This window comes from Balaenoptera borealis (assembly GCF_965194805.1).
Source record: "Balaenoptera borealis genome assembly, chromosome: 12".
Taxonomy (NCBI): Eukaryota; Metazoa; Chordata; class Mammalia; order Artiodactyla; family Balaenopteridae; genus Balaenoptera; species Balaenoptera borealis.
The window spans coordinates 71,596,585-71,617,319 of NC_138869.1; the positions used below are offsets into that span (position 1 = coordinate 71,596,585).

Here is a 20,735-nt window from a genome sequence, read left to right on the forward strand (position 1 = left end):
CCCAGGGCCTGACTTTTCCCTCTGCCCCAGAGAACCAGGCGGCCAAGCGCCCGCTTGGCTGGGATGAGCCTTTGGCAACCGCCCTGCCTGTCTCCTTTCAAGACAGGTGTAGTCACTCACCTGCCTGCACCTGTGCGCTCGGCTACCCACACCTGGCCCTGGCACCTGTCCTGGCAGGGAGTGTGCTGGGTAGGACCTCACCTTGGAGTCAGGCTCTCTTTCCATGAGCTGTTGGCTGGAGCCACCAGGCTTCTCTGCCTGCCTGGATGCCGACCCTTCTGGTTCTTTCTGCTCCTTAAACTTGTGTTTGACCATCCCCTGGCTCATTTCCCAGTTCCTCCTGCCCTTTGTAGGTCTCTAATGACACTGGGAAGGTTAATCACTGCCCGCCCCCCACCAGAGAGACCGTCGGTATCAGAAGCTCAGAGCAGGAAGGAACCTTAGAATTCACTTAATTCCAACTCTCTGTGCAGAGGAGGCTGATGCCCAGGGAGGGAGAGTGATGTGCCCAAAGTAACCCAGCAAATTCAAGGCAAAGAGGGGCCTAGGGCCTGGGCCTCCTGCCTTCCAGACCGGGGCTCTTTCCACCTCCCTAAGCCCATTTCTCTTTGTCATGGAGTCCCTACCACCAGCAGGTCCCATCTCCGCACAGGGACCTCACGGGACCCAGGCTGGCCTCCGTGGCTCAGTAGTGCCCTCTGCAGCCACTCAGGATCAGGGGCATGCAGGGCTCTGGGTGAGTTGTCTGAGGGTCTGCTCAGAGCCCATGACCGCGGGCTTCGGCCAGGGCCTTGAAGAGGCCAGGTGGGGACAGAGCTGCTCATGTCGATGTGCGGGGCCCCTTCCCTCTCCCTGAGGCCGAAGAAACGAGGCTGCATCTCTTCTCACCCTCCTTTGATGTAGTCAAGAAATGTGCACTCTGACTCCACAGCAAAAGAAAGCAGTGTGACCTTGAAAACAAAAAGAAGCTTGGTCAGCGGGGAGCACTAGGCAGAGGGAGAGCATTGCTGACAGTTATGGAGCAGCCAGCACGTGCCAGCATTTGCCTACTTCACTGCAAACAGTGCCCACAACAACTCTATGAGGTACTATTATTATCTCCATTCTACAACCAAGGAAACTGAGGCTCAAAGAAGTGATGCAGTGTGTCCAAGGACACTACCAGGACATGGCCAACTGAGATGGGAACCCAGGTCTGTCTGGAACCAGACGCTGTGCTCTTGACCTTGATGCCAAACTGCATCTTTGGAAGGGCCCTGTCTCTGTCACTGGAGTACAGGGGCTCAAGCCAAGGAATCGAGTTTCCCCTAAGTGGACACGGGTGTGGAGTGTGGAGGGAGAGGGGGGTCTTCCTGACATAGGACCACGATCTGCCAGTGCTGACAAGCTCCATGCTTCCATGTTCCGCTAACTGTTAATCCTGAAATGTGTCTCTTTGGTCTGCAATGGTTTTAAATCTTATTTGTCCCACCTCATCCCTCTAGCGTCTTGATCTCTACCCTCTCAGACACAAGACCCTCCTGCTAAGCAGCCTGTCCTTTCCCTGGAGGTAACTGAGCACCTGGAGCCCCCTCTCCCAAGCAGAGGTCTCTTGATCTATGCCCCTGGCAGCTCTCTGGCATCAGCTTTCCAAAGACAGGTAGCTACCTGGCAGCTCGTTATGAAAATGATTTAGGATGGTGGAGACAAGTGAAAAGGTTGGCAGCTAATATCAATTAAAGGAGGGAAGATTGGGGCGGGGAACCTTTTACCTGTGTCAGACAACTCCACTCTAGGATTTGGGGCGGCCCCTACTGGTACAGATTCAGTCATCTTTATCAACTCAGTGGGAGGCCAGGTAGTGCCTCTGCTTGACAAAGGGGACGAGCCATTAGCCCGAATAATGGGAGGGTCTGTGAGTACTGAGCTGGGCCTGGGAGACCCCCACTCGCTGTGGTTACAGTGTTAGGCACCTGGATGGACAAAGTCTCCTTTCTCTAGGAATGGACTATGACAGTGGCCTCTACTCTGACTGTGGTCATTAGACTCCCTGGGAAGCTTTTAAAACATCTTGCAGCTGGAGTGAGGACCCCAAACCAATAATATGAGGGTTTCTGGGACAGGGCTCTGGCCCTGGATTTTTTTTTTTTTTTTAGCTCCTCACATGAGTCTAACCTGCAGCCAGGGTTGAACCCTGCTCCAGGCCCTGGGATGAAGTAATTGCCTAACTTGCCTGGCCATATGGATTGACCCAGGGACTTGGTACTCAAAGTATGGTCCCCGAACAGCAGCATCAGAATCACCTTGATGCTGAGTAGAAATGCAGATTCTTGGCATTTTAACAAGATCCCCAGGAGACTCTGCACATAGTAAGTAAGGTATGAGAAGCACCAAATACAGATTCCTGGGCTCCAGCCTGGCTTTCCTAAAATGGAACCCCAGGAAACTGGCCTGGGCATCTGTATTTTAATAAGCATCCTGGACCCTGAGTGATTTTTTGTATGGTAAAGATTGGGAAATACTGGAGCAAGGGAAAGTCAGGAGACCTCAGCCCAGTCCTGCTCTGTCCCTAACTCACTGTGTGACCTGAGACAAATCACACCTCCTCTCTGGGCCTCAGTCTCTTTATTTCTAAAGTAAGACAGCTGGATGAGATCAGTGGTTTTCAACCTTTTTTTTTAGCTGTACATCTAATATTTCTTAGCTGGGGAACGTGTTGCCTCTCCTAGGGGTATTTGGGAATGTGAGGGAGAGCTTTGGGGTCTCATGATGACTGGGGCTCTATTGCTAGCTATGGGCTGAGGCCAGGGGTGCTAAGCCTCCCACCATGTATGGGGAAGTCCTGTGAGACAAAGAATTATTCTTCCCCAAATACCGACAGCATCCCCACTGAGAAACACTGCAGCTTCAGACAAAGGAACTATTACTCCAAGCCTGCGTGTGAAACAATTACAATCAGAGAAGCAGTGGTCAGCCCCCTCTGAATGAGCAGAGCACTTTACAGTTTACAGTCCTGCATCTCCCATGTGTCTGCCACAGCCACCCTGTGCATTAAGCAGGGGAGGGATGATGTATTAGCCCCATTTTACAGATGGAGAAAATAAGGTTCCTTGGAGGAACGCTGGAGTTCCCTGTCTGTGACCTCTTCTAGTCTGGAGTTGCAGTTGGCCTGACTCAAATGGCTACATTTGGCTGTATTCGGTGATGGGGCTGTGGCCCTCTAGAGTGGGAGGGACACGAAGGGTACAGACTTGGGTACATTTGCACTGCAAAGACACTGGTTTGTTCTATAAATGCACTGGTGGGCTCCACCTCAGGGCCTTTGCACATGCTGATCCCTACAGCTAGAATTCTTTTTCCTCAATATCCTCAATACTTGCTCCTTCACCTTCTTTAAATCTCTGCTCAAATGTCACCTTCTCAGAGAAGCTTTCCTTGACTACTATAAATAAAATACTAGTTTCATCTCTCGCATTCCCTATCCATTTACCTCACCCTACTTCTTCCCACAGCAATCACAACCACCTGACACACACAGGTATTTGTGTGTATATTCGTGTTCTGTCTCCCCCCCACTAGACGATAAGCACCAGGAGGGCAGGGATTTGGGTCTGTCTTGTTCCCAGCTGTATCCCTCGTGCCTGGAAAGGCACCTGGCACATGGTAGCACACAGTAAATATTTGTTGAAGAAAGGCACGAATGTCCTGAAGATCAGCCCCCAGAAGCCACTGGGCCGGTATAATCCCAGCATGGTCATGGTTAACCAGGGGTACAGCCCACAGCAGCTGCAAGCTCTGAATTTAATTGTTGTGCTCACTGCCATGTCTACCACCTTCTAGCTCTGTGACCTTGGTTGAGTCACTTCCCTGCCTGCAGCCTTGGTTTCCGCTTTCATGATGAGGTGATGATAATGTCTGCCTCTTAAGGAAACAACCTGTGAAAAGCAGCCAAATGGGGAATTTCCCAGAGTAAGGGCCCAATAAATGCGACTCCTTTTCCTCTTCCTTCCACAGGAAGTCCCCATGGTAGTTTCTCTCTGGGATTTCTCGTTCTGTATCACAGGGCCTGATGCGTCTCCTACACGTCTACCTCCATCGGCCCCATCCCTCCCCACCCCTAACCCTCCAGGTCTGGTTCCCACACCCCGCAGGAGCACACACAGACACACATGACTCCTGCCACCAGACCTAGCTCGGGCTCAGGATGTCTACACCCATGGCAGAAAGGGGGTGGCTACTCACTGTGCCAGAATTCACATATTTCTTTTTCTTCATTTTCTTTTTCGGGTTTACCACCTGCAGAAAAAAACCGGTTACCAGGTAAGAAGGAGCGTTTCCAAGCAGTCAGGGCTGTGCGTGGCCCTGAAGGCAGGAGAGAGGGAGGAGTCATGGGTGACTAGGTAGACACAGAAGGAAGAAAGAACTGGATTTCGGGCACAGGTGGGAAGTGCAGGTGGGAGGCTAGCAGGCTGTGCAGGTGGAAACTGAGAGCCTGGGGCGAGAAGCCCAGAACAACCTTGGAGCCAGCACAGGCATGAAAGTCACCCAGATGACGTGGCGCTCACTGACATATTCGTGGGACGACAGCTTGCTAGGCAGCCTGTTGAGATGAGGGCACACTGCAGCCCCAAGACTACACTGCGTCTCAGTTTCCCTACCTGTTCTATGAGGGTGTGGAACTTTTAGAATTTACCAGACCTCAAACTGTTACTCCGAAGTAGCCCTCCCAGTGGAGGAGAATGAACATGGACTCCTGGGGGCCTGGGCGTCGCCAGAAACTCTGGCCACAAGCACATTTCTTTGAAGTCTTCTCTGTTATCTTTAAATTTGCCTGTATTCCGCATTTCCACTCTCTAATTACAACTGTTTTAATATTAAAGCACTGTTTTGTTCTCAGATCTTCCTGTGAAGTGGGCACTGAGAAAGCATCCTGTTTGTTCTGAGGTTTCATGCATAACCCGGCACACAGCCCCTCCCCCCCGTACCAGCCTCTCCAGCCCTAAGCGGCTGCACCCGAACTCCTTATGGGGGACCAGCACCCCCTAGGGGCCAGCCTAGCAACCTCCCAACTCCTGAGCTGGAATTCCAAGCCTTCTCCTCTCCCTCTCCTCACATCCCCAGGGTCTCCAGGGCAGGTGTGGGGTCTGCCCTCCTGTGCAAGGGGGCACTGAGTGGCTCCCAGGACCAGCAGCTGTGCTGGCTCTGGATACAGTGGTAAGACATTGCCCCCCTTCCTGAGGACATCGTGGTCTTTGAGGGGGTAGGAAGTAAGATAAACAGGTAATAGGTATGGGAGTGGGGTGGGGGGGTGGAGCAGGAGCACCAAGGAGAGGCATTCACTTCAGACCTTGGGGTACAGTGGGTGTGCAGGGGGAGGCTTCCTGAGGGAAGAACATCAAAGGGAGTCTCCAAGGCCCAGGAGGCCCCACCAGGTGAAGAAGAACAAGGGGAGCCCCAAGGGAGGCACCAGCACAAATGAAGCCACAGAGACCGAGCCAGCATGGAGGTTCAGAGAGCCTCAGATGGCGTGATGGGGCTGAAAGTGGGGATGGGTAGAGGGAAGCGGACAGGGCTAGACCCTAGGGGCTCCTAGAGCTGTGATGTATATGGCTGCTTACACACGCCCCCGGTTGCACATAGACTGCAGGTCACTGGGGCATGGCACCCGTGTGAAGGAGCTTGGACTCACCTTGTACGTAAAGGGCCCTCTAGGATCTCAGCTGGTGTGGAGGCTCCCCCCTCCCCTGTGCGAACCAGGCAGAGGCAGTGGGTGACATGCACGGTCGGGTGTTAAGCAGGGCAGCAATGTGGTCAATTACAATTTTGGAGGAGTATTTGGGTTACTGAGTGGAGGACGGGAGAAGGCGGAAAGGCCATTATGTGGCTGTCACAAAGCCCCTACACAGGGGAGACGGTGACAGTGGGGGTAGATGGGAATGAAGGGGACAAATGTCAGAATATTTAGGTGGCAGGAGGAGTAGGATTCAGTCATGGACTGGGTGTGGGATGAGGGGCAGGAGGTGTCAAGGATGCCTCCCCAGGTGCCATGACCACTGTGATGACAACACAGGAGGAGGAGCTGGCTGGCCACGGGGAGAGGAGGGCTGCAGGGACTTTAGCCAGTGCATTCAGTTTGGGAAGGCTGAGTCTAAGGAGTGGCCAGAAGACAGCTGGGCATATGCATTGGACACCCAGGCTGATGCCAGGGCCTGAGATGAGGGTCTTTCCTGGCAGAAGCCTGTTCTCTCTTCAGGCACTTCTGACTCTAGAAAGGCCTTCCTGAGCCCAAACAGGCCTCCCAGGGATGCCCTCCATGGTGCAAGGCCTGCCCCGGGGCTGCCAGAGTTGAATTCCTTTTCTACCTGATGGCGTTTCTGATGTGTAAAGACAGCACTTCTTTTCACCAGCGCTGCAGTTTCTCTCATTGATTGCAAGGGGGCAGGGATCAATGACTGAGAAAACAAGTCACTGAAGCCTGAGAGATCGTGGCCTCATCCGAGCCTGTCAAGCATCCTTAGAATCAAACTCCAAGAGACCTGACCCCTTCCCTTCACTTCCCTAAAAATCTCCTTAAAAGAGTCCAAAGACGAAGCCTGCTTCTCTCTGCCTGGGTGAGGGGACAGAGACAGCTCCGTCCTTTGTCCTTACAAAAAGCGAAGCAATTAACTGTGAGGATCAGAGCTCTTTCAAAGAAATCCATCCACGTTCCATTCTCACAAATAGCCTTGTTCAATTGAATTCAGTGTGAATGTATAATAAGCACCTACTGTGTGCCCAGGAGGGCCCAGGCCAATGTGACCAGGGCAACAGGAAGGGCTGTCACTTTGTCTGCCCTTGGGGAGCTTCAGTCTAGTTGGAACACAAGACCTGCCCACTCGGAACAGAGATACAGGTTGAGAGAATGGATGCATGGAGGGATTAGGGTTCAGAGATGGGAGGCAAAGCCAGCTCTAGCTGCGTGACGTAAGGATAGAGCCAGCGTAGGATGGTTGTGAAATGTAAATTTGCTGGCACCCAAGCGCTCAACAGATGAAACTAGGAGATAGCACTGACGTAATGCTCACTAGTGGCCAGACAGTGTTCTAGTAACTTATTTAATTCTCAGTGTGCATGGCACAGAGTGGGGCAAGAACTCAGCCAGGGTCGCAAGGCTAATACATGGTGGAGTCATGATATGAACCCTGGGCTGTAAATTAGGGTTATAAGTATCTGCAGTTCAGTAGGTCTGGCATGAACTATGCTGTCCATGAAGTTCATAAGTGGGAGAAAATAGGCCACCAGAGGAGTAGGACCTGAGCTAGATGTGGAAGGTGGGAGGGTATCCTGAGAGAGAGCACACACACAGGCAAAGGCTCAGCAGTAGAAAGTGTCCTTGGAGGGCGGACGATATTATCTCCAGAGAGATCGGGTGTCTTGTCCAAGGTTCTCTGGTCTAGATGGAGGTATCCTGATTCCTGTTCCTCTCTTTCCTTCCAGAAAAGAGAAGATATTCTGCAGGCCCTGAGACCGCTCTGATTAAAGGCAGAAGGCTACTTGAACTCAGGACCTCAGGTCTTGGGCCTGGAACCTTCTGATACTGTTCCCCACCTTCTGCCCCACCTGCACTTTTATTCCCCCGCCTTGTTGGAAGAGCTCTCTCGGGGGGGACACTATACCTCAATGATTTGGAGTCAGATAAGCTTAGGTTGTTTGCCTCTTGATTCTGCCACTTACTGGGCTTTGGTCAAGTCCCCTCACTTGTCTGAGATTCAGTCTCCTTAAGTGTGAAATGGGACAATAACACCCACCTCACAGGAGAACATGCAAAAACCCCAGCCATGGCTCACTGTTAGTCCTCAGCAACTGGGAGCTACATATAGTCAGAGCAAACCCCAGCCTTCAGGTGTCTGCCTCACCTCATAGATGTTGAATTGGCTCTGCCCACGGGCCAGCTCCCGGTAGCTGGTGGTGAACTCCCCAATGAAGTCATGGCTGCAAGGGAAAGTTGCTGCTGAGACCGCGAGGCCCAGGCTGTGCGCTGCCTCTGCTCATCCCCCCGCCTCTCATGTCCCTTCCCCTGGCTCCCAGTTCTGCCCGGGGCCTCTGCCCCAGGGGTACACACCAGTAGAGAGGGTGGGCCCCTGGGAAGAGTCCAGTGTCACCCATGGAGCAAGAAACCCAACAGCCACCCAGCAAAGAGCAGGGTCCTGGAGAATAGGACCCACTTCTAATACTTGGATTCTTATTTGAACGAACGAGCAATAGAATGTATTTTGGGGACAACTGGGGAAATTTGAACATGAAATGAATATTAGATGGTATTCAAGAATTATTGTTCAATGTGTCAGGTGCAATAATGACATTTGTAGTTATGTAGAAAAATGCCCTTATTTTTTAGACATTCCCAATGAGATATTTAGAGGTAAAAATGCCATGAACTGTAACTTAAACTACATCAAAACATAGATAAGGCAACTATGGCAACATGTAACACTTGTTAGATTCAGGTGATAGGCTTAAAGTGTGTACTTGACATTTTTCCAATAACATTTTTTGAAAAGACAATTAGCTCTAGGTCCGTCCAGGCAGCTTGAGGTGTTTTCTGCAGTGTTTACACCTTCTGCATCTCTGCCCCACAAGCGTGTGTTGATGGTAAGTGCAGCAAAACCTTGAACAAAGCAGAACTCCCATCTCCCCTTCGGTCGGCTGCCTTTCGACACCACTCTCCCTGATAGAGGGCAGTGGTTAACGTGCTGGCTGGGAATGCCTGCTGGAGTGTGATGCCCAGGAGGTGCCCCTGGGGCCTTGCCCCACCTTGAGTCCACACTGTCTTTTGTCTACATATTTACAGCTCTCAGCATTCAGACTATGAGCTCCCTGATGGTGGGACCCAATGGCATCTGGTAGCTGTCTCCAGCTTCCCTGGTAAAGGAAAGTTAATGGGGAACTCCAGGGTAAGATGATGAGGTGAATCATGGGTGGAAGCCTGAAGCTGACTTGCCTGTGATGTGGTTAAAGCAAAGAGAGGACGGGACAGAGTGAGCTGGCAGAGTAGTGCTGGCACTAGAATTTCTCTATAGGAAGGTGTTGGACAGGTGAGCTCCTTGAAAGGAGCTCCGGCCTAATTTAGAGCTGTACTTACACAGCCCTTCACGGCATCCCCCAACCATGTCACAGACTTGATAGGCACCAGTGGAGATTAGAGGGCTTAAAGCCCCTCTATGACACCCCTGGTAGCACCACAGGATGGAGGGCTCACAAAAGTCAGGAAGGATGACATACTTGGATTTGGTTGGATTTGGTTCAACAGACAAGCAGGAGCCGGTGAGGGATCTACTAAAGTTGTGAGAGGCCTGTTCTGGTCCCCTTCTATGAATTCCCTGTGATAACTGGCTCCTTGGGGGCACTTAGATCCACAGAAGAGGAAGCCCCTGGCCTCTCCAAGGTTAGGCTCAGCCCTACTCAGGCTCTGCCTTACCGCTCCGGGGTCCATTCATATGCTCACCTTTCCCATATCCCACTCCGTCAGCCCTGCTCCCCACAAACAACTCCTCTGAGGAGTCAAGGGCCTCCTGCTAGAGTTCAGGGAGTCTCTGAGAGCCAAGCTCATCTTCTGCACTTCAGTCACCACACGATGCTTAGCCTCACACAGAGAACGCGGTCATGAATGCTCAGGAGGTCACTAATATCTGCCTGTACCTTAGAACATGCACATTTCAGAAAAGCCTACATTCTTCCAAACGTGGGGAGATTTTAGACACTGGCTGGCCGCTAGGCAGCTATTTGAGGACAAGAGGCCTCTTACACTCCTTGCACCATGTCCTGCAGGACACAGGCCCTCTGGTGCCTCAGTGGAGCTGGGCACAGACGAGCCACCGAGGCAGTGGTCCCTCCACAGGAAAACCCAGGTCCCTTACCCCCCAAGCTGCCATGGGTGGGGACCTGGGCACAGCTCTCTCCATGAGAGGGCGAGACCCACCTTCCTCCCAGGGGCTGTCCCCATCCCTGCTCACCTTCTGTCCTTCTGCCAGCTTACCTGCCATCTCGATCCCAGTCGTATACCTCCACCTTGATGGTCCTGTAAGGCAAAGGGCCCATGGTGGGATGGACTTGACCCAGCACCTGCGTGGCCTGAGAATGGGGCCACCTGCGTGGCCTTCTCACGCTCCTGGGCCAAAAGGGGATGGAGGAACCCCCACCAGGCTCCGAGGGCCCTCGGTGAAGAGGCAGCAGCCCAGGAGACAAAGGAACTATCTTGACGCCTTTAAAGGTCTTAAGGACAGAGGCAGCTCCAAAGCTGCATTGGGACTTCCCTGAATTTCAGGGAAGATGTAGAAAAGCAGCCTCAGACTTCAGTTCACCCCACCTTCTCCTTGGCCACCCCAGATGGGGCACAGATCCCAGCATGAAGCCATACTGCAGTTTATCAGGGGTGGGGCCGTTAGAGTGTGAGGGTGGTGCTCCCTAGATCCAAGGCCTAAGCAGGGTGGGCTCTCCTGGTGGGACCCTGGGGTCCGAGGAGTCTGAGTGGTGGGGAGCTACCCCGCATGTCAGGGATGGACCCAGGGGTCCTGACTCAGGATGGCCTGCTGAGCTTTTCCATGCCAGACTGGCTCCTGAGTGAGGGTGTAATTATCTTCACATTTTAGCCTGGCTGCTTTAATTAGTTTGTTTTGACTTCTGAGCTTGGGGCTGGGCTTTGGGAGCCCATTTTATTTTTAGCCTGTTTCTATGGCAACAGGCTAGCAGACCAGAGGCAGAGGAGGGAGGTGGAGGGTTGCAGGTTAACCCTTGGTACCAGCAGTCCTCCAGGGATGCCCAGGGATGGGGCAGATGCCAGGGTCCCTCTGCAGGGTCAGGGTCTGGGGAGGTGGAAGAGGCATGGGGGAGCTGGGTCTCCAGCCTTCAGTTCTAAATGGGGCACACAGAGGCGGCTGCCCAGGCCTGTGTTCTATGAATATCTCATCATTTGGCCCATGGCCGCGGCCCATCTCCTCAAGTCTGCAGGGAGTCGGCCTTGGAGTTCCAGAATCCCCAGAAGGAGGCGCTGTCTCCCTTCAGATGAGCCTCCATGGGGCATGGGGGTGGGATGCGGATTCTCCTGCATCAGGGTAGAAACTGCTCAGGAAATGAAGGGATGCCCAGTATGTTGTGCAGCAACTGGATTTTTGTTACCAAAATGTAAAATGGGGCAGGCATAGAAGCCCACCATTTAGAGAAATCCTTTAAATTTTTGTGAAAAACAAAAAACTATGTCTCTCTGAGGAGAATTATTACAGAAAGAAAATAAAATCTAGGCCTCTAAAGGTAGGTTGGTGATCTGGAAAGAGTGGAAAGTGGCTGGGGTGTGGACTTGGATGCTGGGCCCTTTGCACTGGGACCTGGAGATGTCACTTAACCTCTCTGAGCCACAAAATCATTTTAAAGTAGGGATAATAACGGCCCTACAGAATAGCTGTGGAGACAAGTTGGTAAAACTGCCTGGCATGCGTTGGATCTCTATAAAAATGCCTCCTGGGCTCCCCTGGTGGCGCAGTGGCTGGAAATCCATCTGCCAATGCAGGGGACACGGGTTCGATCCCTGGTCTGGGAAGATCCCACATGCCGTGGAGCAACTAAGCCCGTGCGCCCCAACTGTTGAGCCTGCGCTCTAGAGCCCGCAAGCCACAACTACTGAAGCCTGCGTGCCTAGAGCCTGTGCTCTACAACAAGAGAAGCCACCGCAATGAGAAGCCCACGCACCGTAAGGGAGACACAACACAGACAAAAATTTAAAAAAATTTTTAAAAAGCCTCCTCTCCACTTTAGCATTTGGGCCACACCTGGGATAGTTTTTTTTGTTTGTTTGTTTTTTGCCTTTTTTTGTTTTTTTAAATAAATTTATTTTATTATTTTATTTTATTTATTTATTGTTTCTGGCTGAGTTGGGTCTTCATTGCTGTGCGTGGGCTTTTCTCTGGTTGCGGTGAGCGGGGGCTACTCTTCATTGCAGTGCGTGGGCTTCTCATTGCAGTGGCTTCTCCTGTTGCAGAGCACGGGCTCTAGGCACATGGGCTTCAGTAGTTGTGGCACGTGGGCTCAGTAGTTGTGGCTCGCGGGCTCTAGAGCACAGGCTCAGTTGTTGTGGCGCACAGGCTTAGGTGCTCCGTGGCATGCAGGACCTTCCCAGACCAGGGATCGAACCCATGTCCCCTGCACTGGCAGGCGGATTCTCAACCACCGCACCACCAGGGAAGCCCTGGCATAGTTTTTCACATAGAATTTACTTAAATCAGGGACACCTGAGCCTGGGTACCTGGGCTCTGCAACTTCCAATTGCTGGAATGACAAGGCTGAAAGTGACCTTGGTGGCATCCTAGCCTGGCCACCTGGCAGATCACCAGGGAGCTTTTCAGACACACAGACCCCCAGGTCCAGTTCTTGGCAGCTCTGGACCGGGCCCAGGAATCTAGGTTGAAAGGCTTCCCAAGTGGTTCTGCTGTGCATGTTCTGGAGGGATGACCTCCAGCCCCTCATTTTCAGATGGGAAAACTGAGCCTTAAGGGCACCCAGTGACTTGCCCAGGGTCACACAGCTGGTGCGGGTCTGAGCCAGGACCCTGCCCCCCCAATGCTGAAGTCTCCCAGTCCTTCCCCAGAGCCCTCCAGCTCTGCAGGGGACCTTCAGGGACCCCAGCAAAGAGTGCCTCTCCTCGGACCACCAACACCAGTCCCTCAGGTGACTAGATCAGTGACAGCCACATGCTCAGAGGCTATAGGAGGACCCCAGTCATAGCCACGGCCTTGGATACCCAAAAAAATCACTGGGGAGAATTTTTTTTAAATCTCACTGCCAAAAGCCGTGATTTAATTGGTCTGGATAGGGCTCAGGCACAGGTAGTTTTTAAAAGTCCCCTGGCTGATTCTAATGTGCTTCCAGAGCCGCTAACCTCTCTAGATGAAAGTACTGGTTTTCAAACTTGGTTACACATCGGACCCTCCGGGGAGCTTTAGCAATCCTGATGCTGATGCCTCACCCCAGAGATTCAGAATCAATTGGTCTGGGGGTGCAGCCTGTGCAGGGGAATTGTTAAAAGCTCCTCAGGGGATTTGAACTTGCAGCTGAGGTTGAGACCACTGAGTATGAGATTCCTGTGCCAACTCACCCCAGTAGCAATCACAGCCAAGGCTCCAGGGATGGCTGCAGGGAGTCAAATTAGCTCGGAGACCGAAATCTCCAGAACTGGGGAAGAAGGAGGTGCCCAGAGGCAGGGGAAGGCAGTGGCAGAAGCCAGACACAGCTGGTCAGTAGCAGCACCAGGCCTCTTGGCAGGGAGCCAGTGTCCTGTGGGTCTCTGAACGCGTGGGGCAGGAGTGACAGAGCGGGGTGTGTGAGCCTCAGCAGGCCAGCAAGGATGGGGGATGCTGGCAAAGACGCCAGGCTTCCCCCCCAGCACACCAAGCAGCTCTGTCCGTAGCCTCCTCTGAGCCGAGCTGCAGGTCTGCTCCTAATGAGCCTCTCCCTCTCCCAGGCAGGAAAAGGTATGTTTCCCTGATGCTTACAAGTCCCGAGGGCTGACGGGCCTTGAGGGGTTCGCCCTAAACTAACTGAGTCAGTCCATTACTCTGAGAAGCTGCTGGGAGGAAGAAGAGCATCGAGCCTCACAGGCCCAGGCAGTGAGGCTTGACGGCAGAGGTGCTGTGCACCCCCAGCTGTACTGCACTGACTGTGGCTCCTGTGTCTGAGTTCAGCTTGTGCATGTGTGAACCAGGGATAAGACACTCCTAACTGAGGCCATGGTATTGGGCCCAGCCCCTCCCGGTGTTCAGTGTGTGGTGGGGTTCAAAGGAGAAGCAACTGGTTCAATCCAGGGGGCCGAAGTTTGGGTGATGTGACAGCCCCCCAGCTCCTGGGAACCCTCTCCCCTCTCCAGGTGAAGACCCAGTACCCTTAACACCCTTTTAAAACCTACTTATTCACCATGAAGGTGTGAGTGAGTGATAGCAGCCCAACCCAGAGGAATTTGGTTTAACAGGGACAAATCCTCAAGTTGCAGAATATTCAAGGACAGAGCAGGGGGACTTCAGGGAAGGCAAGAGAAGTGCCTTCATCACCCTTCACCCCACTTCACCCCACTGGAGGGCTAGACTAATTCTGACCCTGAGTCCACTTCCTCTGACTCAGGTTCTGCTCAGCTGGGTCACTTGGGTTTGTTCTTGTGTGGACTGGAAACACAGTAAAGGCAGGGGGACCCCAAACCAGGGGAACCCCAAATTAGAGGGCCAGCCCAGAAGTGACTTCTGGAGAAGGAACATGCACCTTCTCCTTGCCCTGGCAAGTGACATAATCTGTGGTCCTCTGTTTCCCCATCTGTGAAATGGGCATGTCACTAGTACCCACCTTCTAGGGTTATTGTGAAATTTAAACTCACAAAATAAGATACTGTATTTAAACCAATTAGGACACAATTTGGCCCATGTCCTAAAGACTCAGTAAAGCTTAATAAGATTAATTCATTTCCATCCCCATCATTCCAAGAAAACTGCCCTTTCTCAGCAGATCCCTGGTTCTCATCCCCTGGCCCTCTTTTTCACAATAGTAGTTGATATTTCTGTTTGAACTCTCTTCTCTCAACTCCCTGACTATGGCTGCCCTCCCCCTGGTCCCCTCTTATCTCTCTGACATCCCCCTACTCCTGACCTCTGCCAGCCCCCCTCCCGGGGACTCCCAGACCTCTGTTCTCCTCTCTCCTGGGAAGAACACCACTGTACCTGTCCCATAGCCACACACTCTGGCTCCCTGTCACACTTCCCATTTCCACCAGTGGTACCATCGTCTCTCATCCTCCAAACTCCAAACCCTAATAATCTCTACGTCTCTTTCACTCCCATATCCAGGCAGCTGTCAAGGCCTTTTGAGTCTTCCTTCTACCTCCTGTCTCGAAGCAGACCTGCTCAAGCCCCTGAGCAAACTCTCCTAGAGCTGTCCTCCAAGTGTCCCACCCCACTCACCCCACGCCTTGACCATTCATCAGCAGAGCACTGGAGTTTAAGAACACAGATCCTAGAGCCAGCCTGCTTGGGTCCAGATTCTGGTGCTACTGGCAGTAAAACCCTGGGTGAGTTACTTAACCTCTCTGGGCCTCAGTTTCCTTACCTACGAGATGTGGATAGTATTTGTACCTTTTTCAGAAGAGGTACTAATTGTTGGGAGGATTAAATTAGTTCACATACATCAATTACCTCCGAAGTGCCACAGGAGCCTTTCCTGTTATTATTATGACCCATGTCTCCAACCTTAGCCTGGGAGCAACCTCAGAAGACTTGGGTCTGAGAGCTCACTGTGCCCACAGCACCCAACACGGTGTCTGGTGCCTGGCTGGCTTGGAAGACAGGGCTGCTGGATTAAACCCAATGTGTACTGTGAGGCTTCAAGAGGTGCCTCAGAAGTAGAGGAAAGCGGCCTTGTTTTCCTGAACAAGGCCCACCCTCTCCTGCCCTACGGGGGCCTCCCAAATGCCTGCACCTCCTGAGTGGCTGTTGGGTATGTGGGTGACCCTAGGGCTCAGCAGGGGGCAGGCCTGCTCACTCACCAGGCCAATGTGACACACCTGACACCTCCATTAGCACCACTGTCAGTCACATCACAGTTCATCTGTCCCTGGCTTTGGAGGAGGGCCCAAGCTGCCCAGCCATCCTGGAGAGAAGCCAGTCCAGGGTTCAGCCTGGGAGGGGGATGGGAGCCCACCTGGGCTTTCCGCAAAGCCTGCACCTTCCCCCCCCACACCCCCGCACCCGCACCTCCTCCCATGGCTGAATGGAGAGCCCTGGCCTCTGAGCTGGGCTGCCCTCCTTACTGCCTCTGACAAGGCTGGATTCTGAGGCCCTAGGAGGCCTTCCCTGGGATGCGGGTTGTGGGGGGTCAGCTGTACACCCCCCGAAACCTCTAGGCAGTGTGGTCAGAAATCCCAATTCCTTCCACCCCTATGAGACTGGAGCTGCCATGTTCTCCCATCCCCCAACCTTGAATTTCCCCTCCCTTCCTCTCTATCCCAACCATTTTTCCTACATCCCTTGTCCCCAGGAACTGACGCCGCCCCCCTAACCTTCCACCCTGCCCTGAGCCTCCTTTAGACCCTATTGCTTCAACCCCTCCCATTCCCCACCACTCCAGAAGCCCCAGGACCTGGCCAGACACGGAACAGCGGTTTGTTTGGCTGAAGTGCCTATTTTTGTTTCCAGTCTCATTTTGCACAACTATTTAGCTATCTAAAATATACGTGTGCACATCTGAGCTCCCTGTAAGCCCCCTGAAGACGGAAATGCGGCTACATTCCCTTGAATGCCGCACAGCTGGAGGCGCAGTGCTGAGCACATCGTAGGTGCTCAATGACCACCTATGGAACAGACTGGCTTTTCTGTCCCAGCCGAGAGGCAGGAAAAGAAGCCACTTCATCTCCTGGGTCAGCATCCTAATAGGGAGGGAGACAGGGGTGCCTGGAGGCCATCCGTCTGCTCATGCCTGTCCCCTCACCCCACCGCACATACCCTGACAGTAGCCACTGTGAACAGAGTGCCAGGGAGCCCATGCCAAGGCCCCAGCCAGGATGTCCTGAGGTATCTGTTCTGACACCCTAGGGCTCCTGTCGGAGTGGCCAGCAGAGGCCCAGCTTCCTCAGGGCTGCCTGGACAGCCCTGCCCGACAAGCCCCTGCCAGCTCGCCCCCCTGCTATAGCAACCACCAGGAAACCAGGCTGGGTTCTTGTGACTTAACACAGACCAATACCGTGTTACAGCTCCCATCCTACGTGTCCCCTCTCCCCCCTGCACTTGCCACAATTTGTAATTATGTTTCTTTGTGCAATTATTGGATTAATGTCTGCCTCCCCCACTAGCATGTGAACTCCAAGAGGTTGGGTGAAGGGTGAAGACTGTGTGTTTTGTTTCCTCCTGACTTCCCAGCATCTAGTGCAGTGCCTGTCACATAGTAGGGCATCAATAAACGTTTGTGGATGAAATGCTGAACGGTATTTTATGCATACCAGAGCCTTAGCATGTAGGTTGTGAGCTTCAAAGCAGCCCTACAAGGTAGGTGGATGTTTAAGTACCCAGTTTACAGATAAGGAAACTGAGGCTCAGACAGGTCAAAGTTTGCCCAGGTTGAGAGTGCTTTTCTCGTCACAGAGCCAGGATTGGAAACTAGGTATCCGGTATCTATACTCCACAGTCTACCCTCAAGCAATGACGACGTGTATTATGAGTAGGCTTTGTAGCATCAAAAAATTCCATGAGCTGTTTGCACTGCACCCCTCACCCCCATTTATGGCAACTCATCCATCTGGCAGCGCATATCCTGGGATCCTGACTCCCCAGAGTCCCTCAGCCAGGAGTTGGGGCTGCCGGGGACCAGGTCACCTCTACCTGCATCTAGAGCAGCTGCCGTCTGGCCCCCACCTGCCCCTCACTGGGCACAATGAAAAGACCAGCTACTGAGCTCCGGGCAGGGCGCCCAACACCCACCAGGGCTTCTCTGAAATCCTTGGTACCTCCCATCCCCCCAGCCTGGGAGGTCTTCCACCAATGGGAACGTCAGACTGGGAGGAAAAAAGGCGGGGTGTGGTGAGGGAAGGGCAGGGAGCCAGAGGGATCCCCAGATCCACCCTGTGCAGGGCCAGCAGCACGCAGCTCCAGGAGGCTCTGCTCGCTCGTACTGATGGGGTGGCCCTCATCAACGTGACCGTGCCCCCCGCACCTGTGCTTGGGGACAGGGGACATTTTCTCATCTCACCGATCATAGTCCCCGTTGCAGAGGGCTCTCACAGGAATGGAGAAAGTTTGCCAGACTGGGTTTAGGGTGTTCTTCATGACCTCAGTCTTGTGGCAGATGGTGAACCTGGCAAAGAAGAGAGGGAAGACTGTCAGTCCTGACCCCAAGGGAGGCAGAATTCAGATCACCAGAGGGGCTGGCTTGTTAATCTCTGCAGTTGCCAGACAGTAGAAACAATGGCTTCGTGAGGTGATGAGCTGCCTGTCACTAGCAGCATCCAGGCAGAAGCTAGACAGCCATTTCTTTTTTTTTTTTATCTTTGTATAAACTTCAGTTTATTTTATTTTTTTTAACATTTTTATTGGAGTATAATTGCTTTACAATGGTGTGTTAGTTTCTGCTGTATAACAAAGTGAATCAGCTATACGTATACATATATCCCCATACCTCCTCCCTTTGGCATCTCCTTCCCACCCCCCCTATCCCACCCCTCTAGGTGGTCACAAAGCACTGAGCTGATCTCCCTGTGCCGTGCGGCTGCTTCCCACTAGCTATCTATTTTACATTTGGTGGTATATATATGTCCATGCCACTCTCTCACTTCTTCCCAGCTTACCCTTCCCCCTCCCCGTGTCCTCAAGTCCATTCTCTACATCTGCATCTTTATTCCTAGACAGCCATTTCTTGATAACACTACAGAAAGGATTCCTGCACCAGGTAGGAGTGTCAGGAGATGTGGTTCTGGCCCCTGTTCTCTGTGTGACCTTGAGCAAGGTTGTCCCCCTCTCGGCCTCTATTTCCTCGCCTCTAAACCCAGGGAGTTGGCCACTATTAGACTTTTTTCATCTGAGATCCATGGAAGGATCTGGGGATGGGCTTTAGGGGTCTGTGAACCCTTGAAATCGTCAGTGGAACTGGTTGCCTGAGTTTCATGTGCTTGCTGTTCCCCTGCCTGAAGGACTCTCTCCCAAATTTCCATGTTAACGGCTCACCTCCTCACTTCCTTCAGGTTTTGCTCCACTGTCATCTCTTTGACATGAGCACCTGCCCTGAGAACCATTATCTAAAATTTATAGCCCCCTGGTCCCCTGACTCTGAGATCTCCTAGTCCCTTTCCATACTGCTTTTTCCATCCCATCTGTCACCATTTGACATTTGACATGGTCTATCTTTCTCCTTATTTCTTTCACAGTCTGTCACTAAAATGTAAGCTCCATAAGGGCAAGGGTTTGTCTTCCTTGTTCACTGGTATATTTCTAGTGCCCAGAATAGCACCTGGCACTTAGTAAGGTGTTCATGTAATATTTTTTTCACAATGAACTAATGAATAAATGTATTTCTCAGAGGAGAGTTTCCATAGCTCTCACTGGCATTTCAAGCCAGTGAAATTAAAGCCCCTGGCTTAGATGATCTCTAAGACCCTTTCAGCTCTTGTAGTCTGAATCCATGAGCTTGCTTTGCAAACTAAAAGTGCAGAATTGGCTTAATCCCAGCTGGGCCCCAATCCAGCGCCCCTGCCCACTCCCCCTGCTGTGCCTGACTGGCCCCGCCCTGGAAGCCTGCCCTGCCACGTGGAGGGGCAGCCAGAAGCCAGAGTGGAGCTCAGGGCAGGGGCTGTCCCCATGAGATTTCCCAGCATCCACCCCAGCTACCTCCTGGCTTGGAAAGGTCACCCAGGAAGGTGCCTGGGCCCCGCCCATACCCACACAGCCTGTGCCATTTCTTCTCTGGCAATTTTCAAGTCAAAATGTCATTCCTGTCACCGTGGCTCAGCGTTTCTCTTCTGTGCTCCTTCTCGCCCACCCACTGGAGTGTGAGGTACATGTGGGAGACCTCCCCACACACTCCAGAGCTGGTGATGGGGACAGGAATGGGGACGGGGAAAGGAGGGGCCACAGCTGCCCATGGCTGGGGCAGTAGGTCGGGCAAGAAGAGGAGCCTGGACTGGGGGAGGGGGCAGGAGGGAGAATCAGGAGCAGCAACTGGTGGTGAAGGGAGGGAGGTTCGCACCCTGCAGAAGCCCTAACCTCCCACCTGGAACAGTCGCACAGACCTGCTGTGGACCCTCCCCGTCTCCCCACCTCTTTGGAACCACTGCCTTCTCTAGCTCCTCTCGCTTGCCAGCCAAACTGCCTGACCAAGTCTTCTAAGCTATTAGCCACATTTCCTCCCTAGGTCTTTCTTCCTGAGCCCTGTGTGGTCTGTTTTCTGCTTCAGACTCTTGCCTGAAACCACTTTCTTTAAACTCCCCACCCCCATCCCCCTTTGCCATCACTAAATTCACAGGCCCCTCGATCCCCAGATGTACTTGCCGTGGGGGATGAGACCCTAGTGTGGAAATGGTCCCTGCAGTCATCTCCCAGCTCAACTCAATTCATTTCAACACACACTCGGGACGTGGCTGTGGGGTGAGGGTGTGAACCAACAGGGTCAGTCAGATGTGGGCTCCGGTCCCAAGACCAGTACCTCCAGCTGTGCAGCCCTGGGCAAGTGACTGAGCTTCCCAAAGAACCATAACTAACGCTGCCAGACCCTGTTCTAATAACTGGAATTAACTCATTTAATCCTCACGGCTTCCCTGGGAGAGAGGTGTTATGATTCTCCCCGTCACACACACCAAGAAACTGAACCGCAGAGGGTAGGGCCCCACTGTCCAGAATGGTAGCCACTAGCCTCACGTGGCTATTTACATTTAAATTAACTGAAATGAAATGAAATAAAAAATTCAGTTCCTCTGTCGCACTAGCCCCTTTCAAGGGCTCAGCAGCTATACGTGGCTGATGGCAACCATAAGGACAGTGAGATACAGAACATCTCCACCATCACATAAAGTTCCATTCGGTTAGACACTTGCATAAAATTACGGAGTTAATGATTGGCAGCGACTGGCCGAGCCCGCTCTCCATCACCACATTCTTGCTCCCAGACCAGTGATTCTGACTGAAGAAGACAAGGTATGTGCAGTGCCAGGAGCACGGCTGCTCTGTGGATGCGTCCTGCCCTTTTCCCTCCTGGCGTGGCAGGCGTGACAT

At 52.7% G+C, this 20,735-nt stretch overlaps 1 protein-coding gene across 5 annotated transcripts in view; it reads right to left on the reverse strand.

The window, feature by feature from the left end:
* Window positions 1–20,735, reverse strand: part of CPNE5 (copine 5) — a 99,383-nt gene that overhangs the window by 17,628 nt on the left and 61,020 nt on the right. For 4 of the 5 annotated variants that reach the window (XM_082346699.1, XM_082346697.1, XM_082346696.1 and 1 more), the window contains 5 exons: window positions 17,725–17,829; window positions 9,995–10,036; window positions 7,875–7,950; window positions 4,222–4,275; window positions 889–950 (listed from right to left, as the gene is read on the reverse strand). In XM_082346699.1, the coding sequence (XP_082202825.1) occupies window positions 889–950; window positions 4,222–4,275; window positions 7,875–7,950; window positions 9,995–10,036; window positions 17,725–17,829 (339 nt within the window). Of the gene's footprint in view, window positions 1–888; window positions 951–4,221; window positions 4,276–7,874; window positions 7,951–9,994; window positions 10,037–17,724; window positions 17,830–20,735 lie in introns of those variants that run through there. The other variant, XM_082346700.1, reaches the window with a different exon arrangement.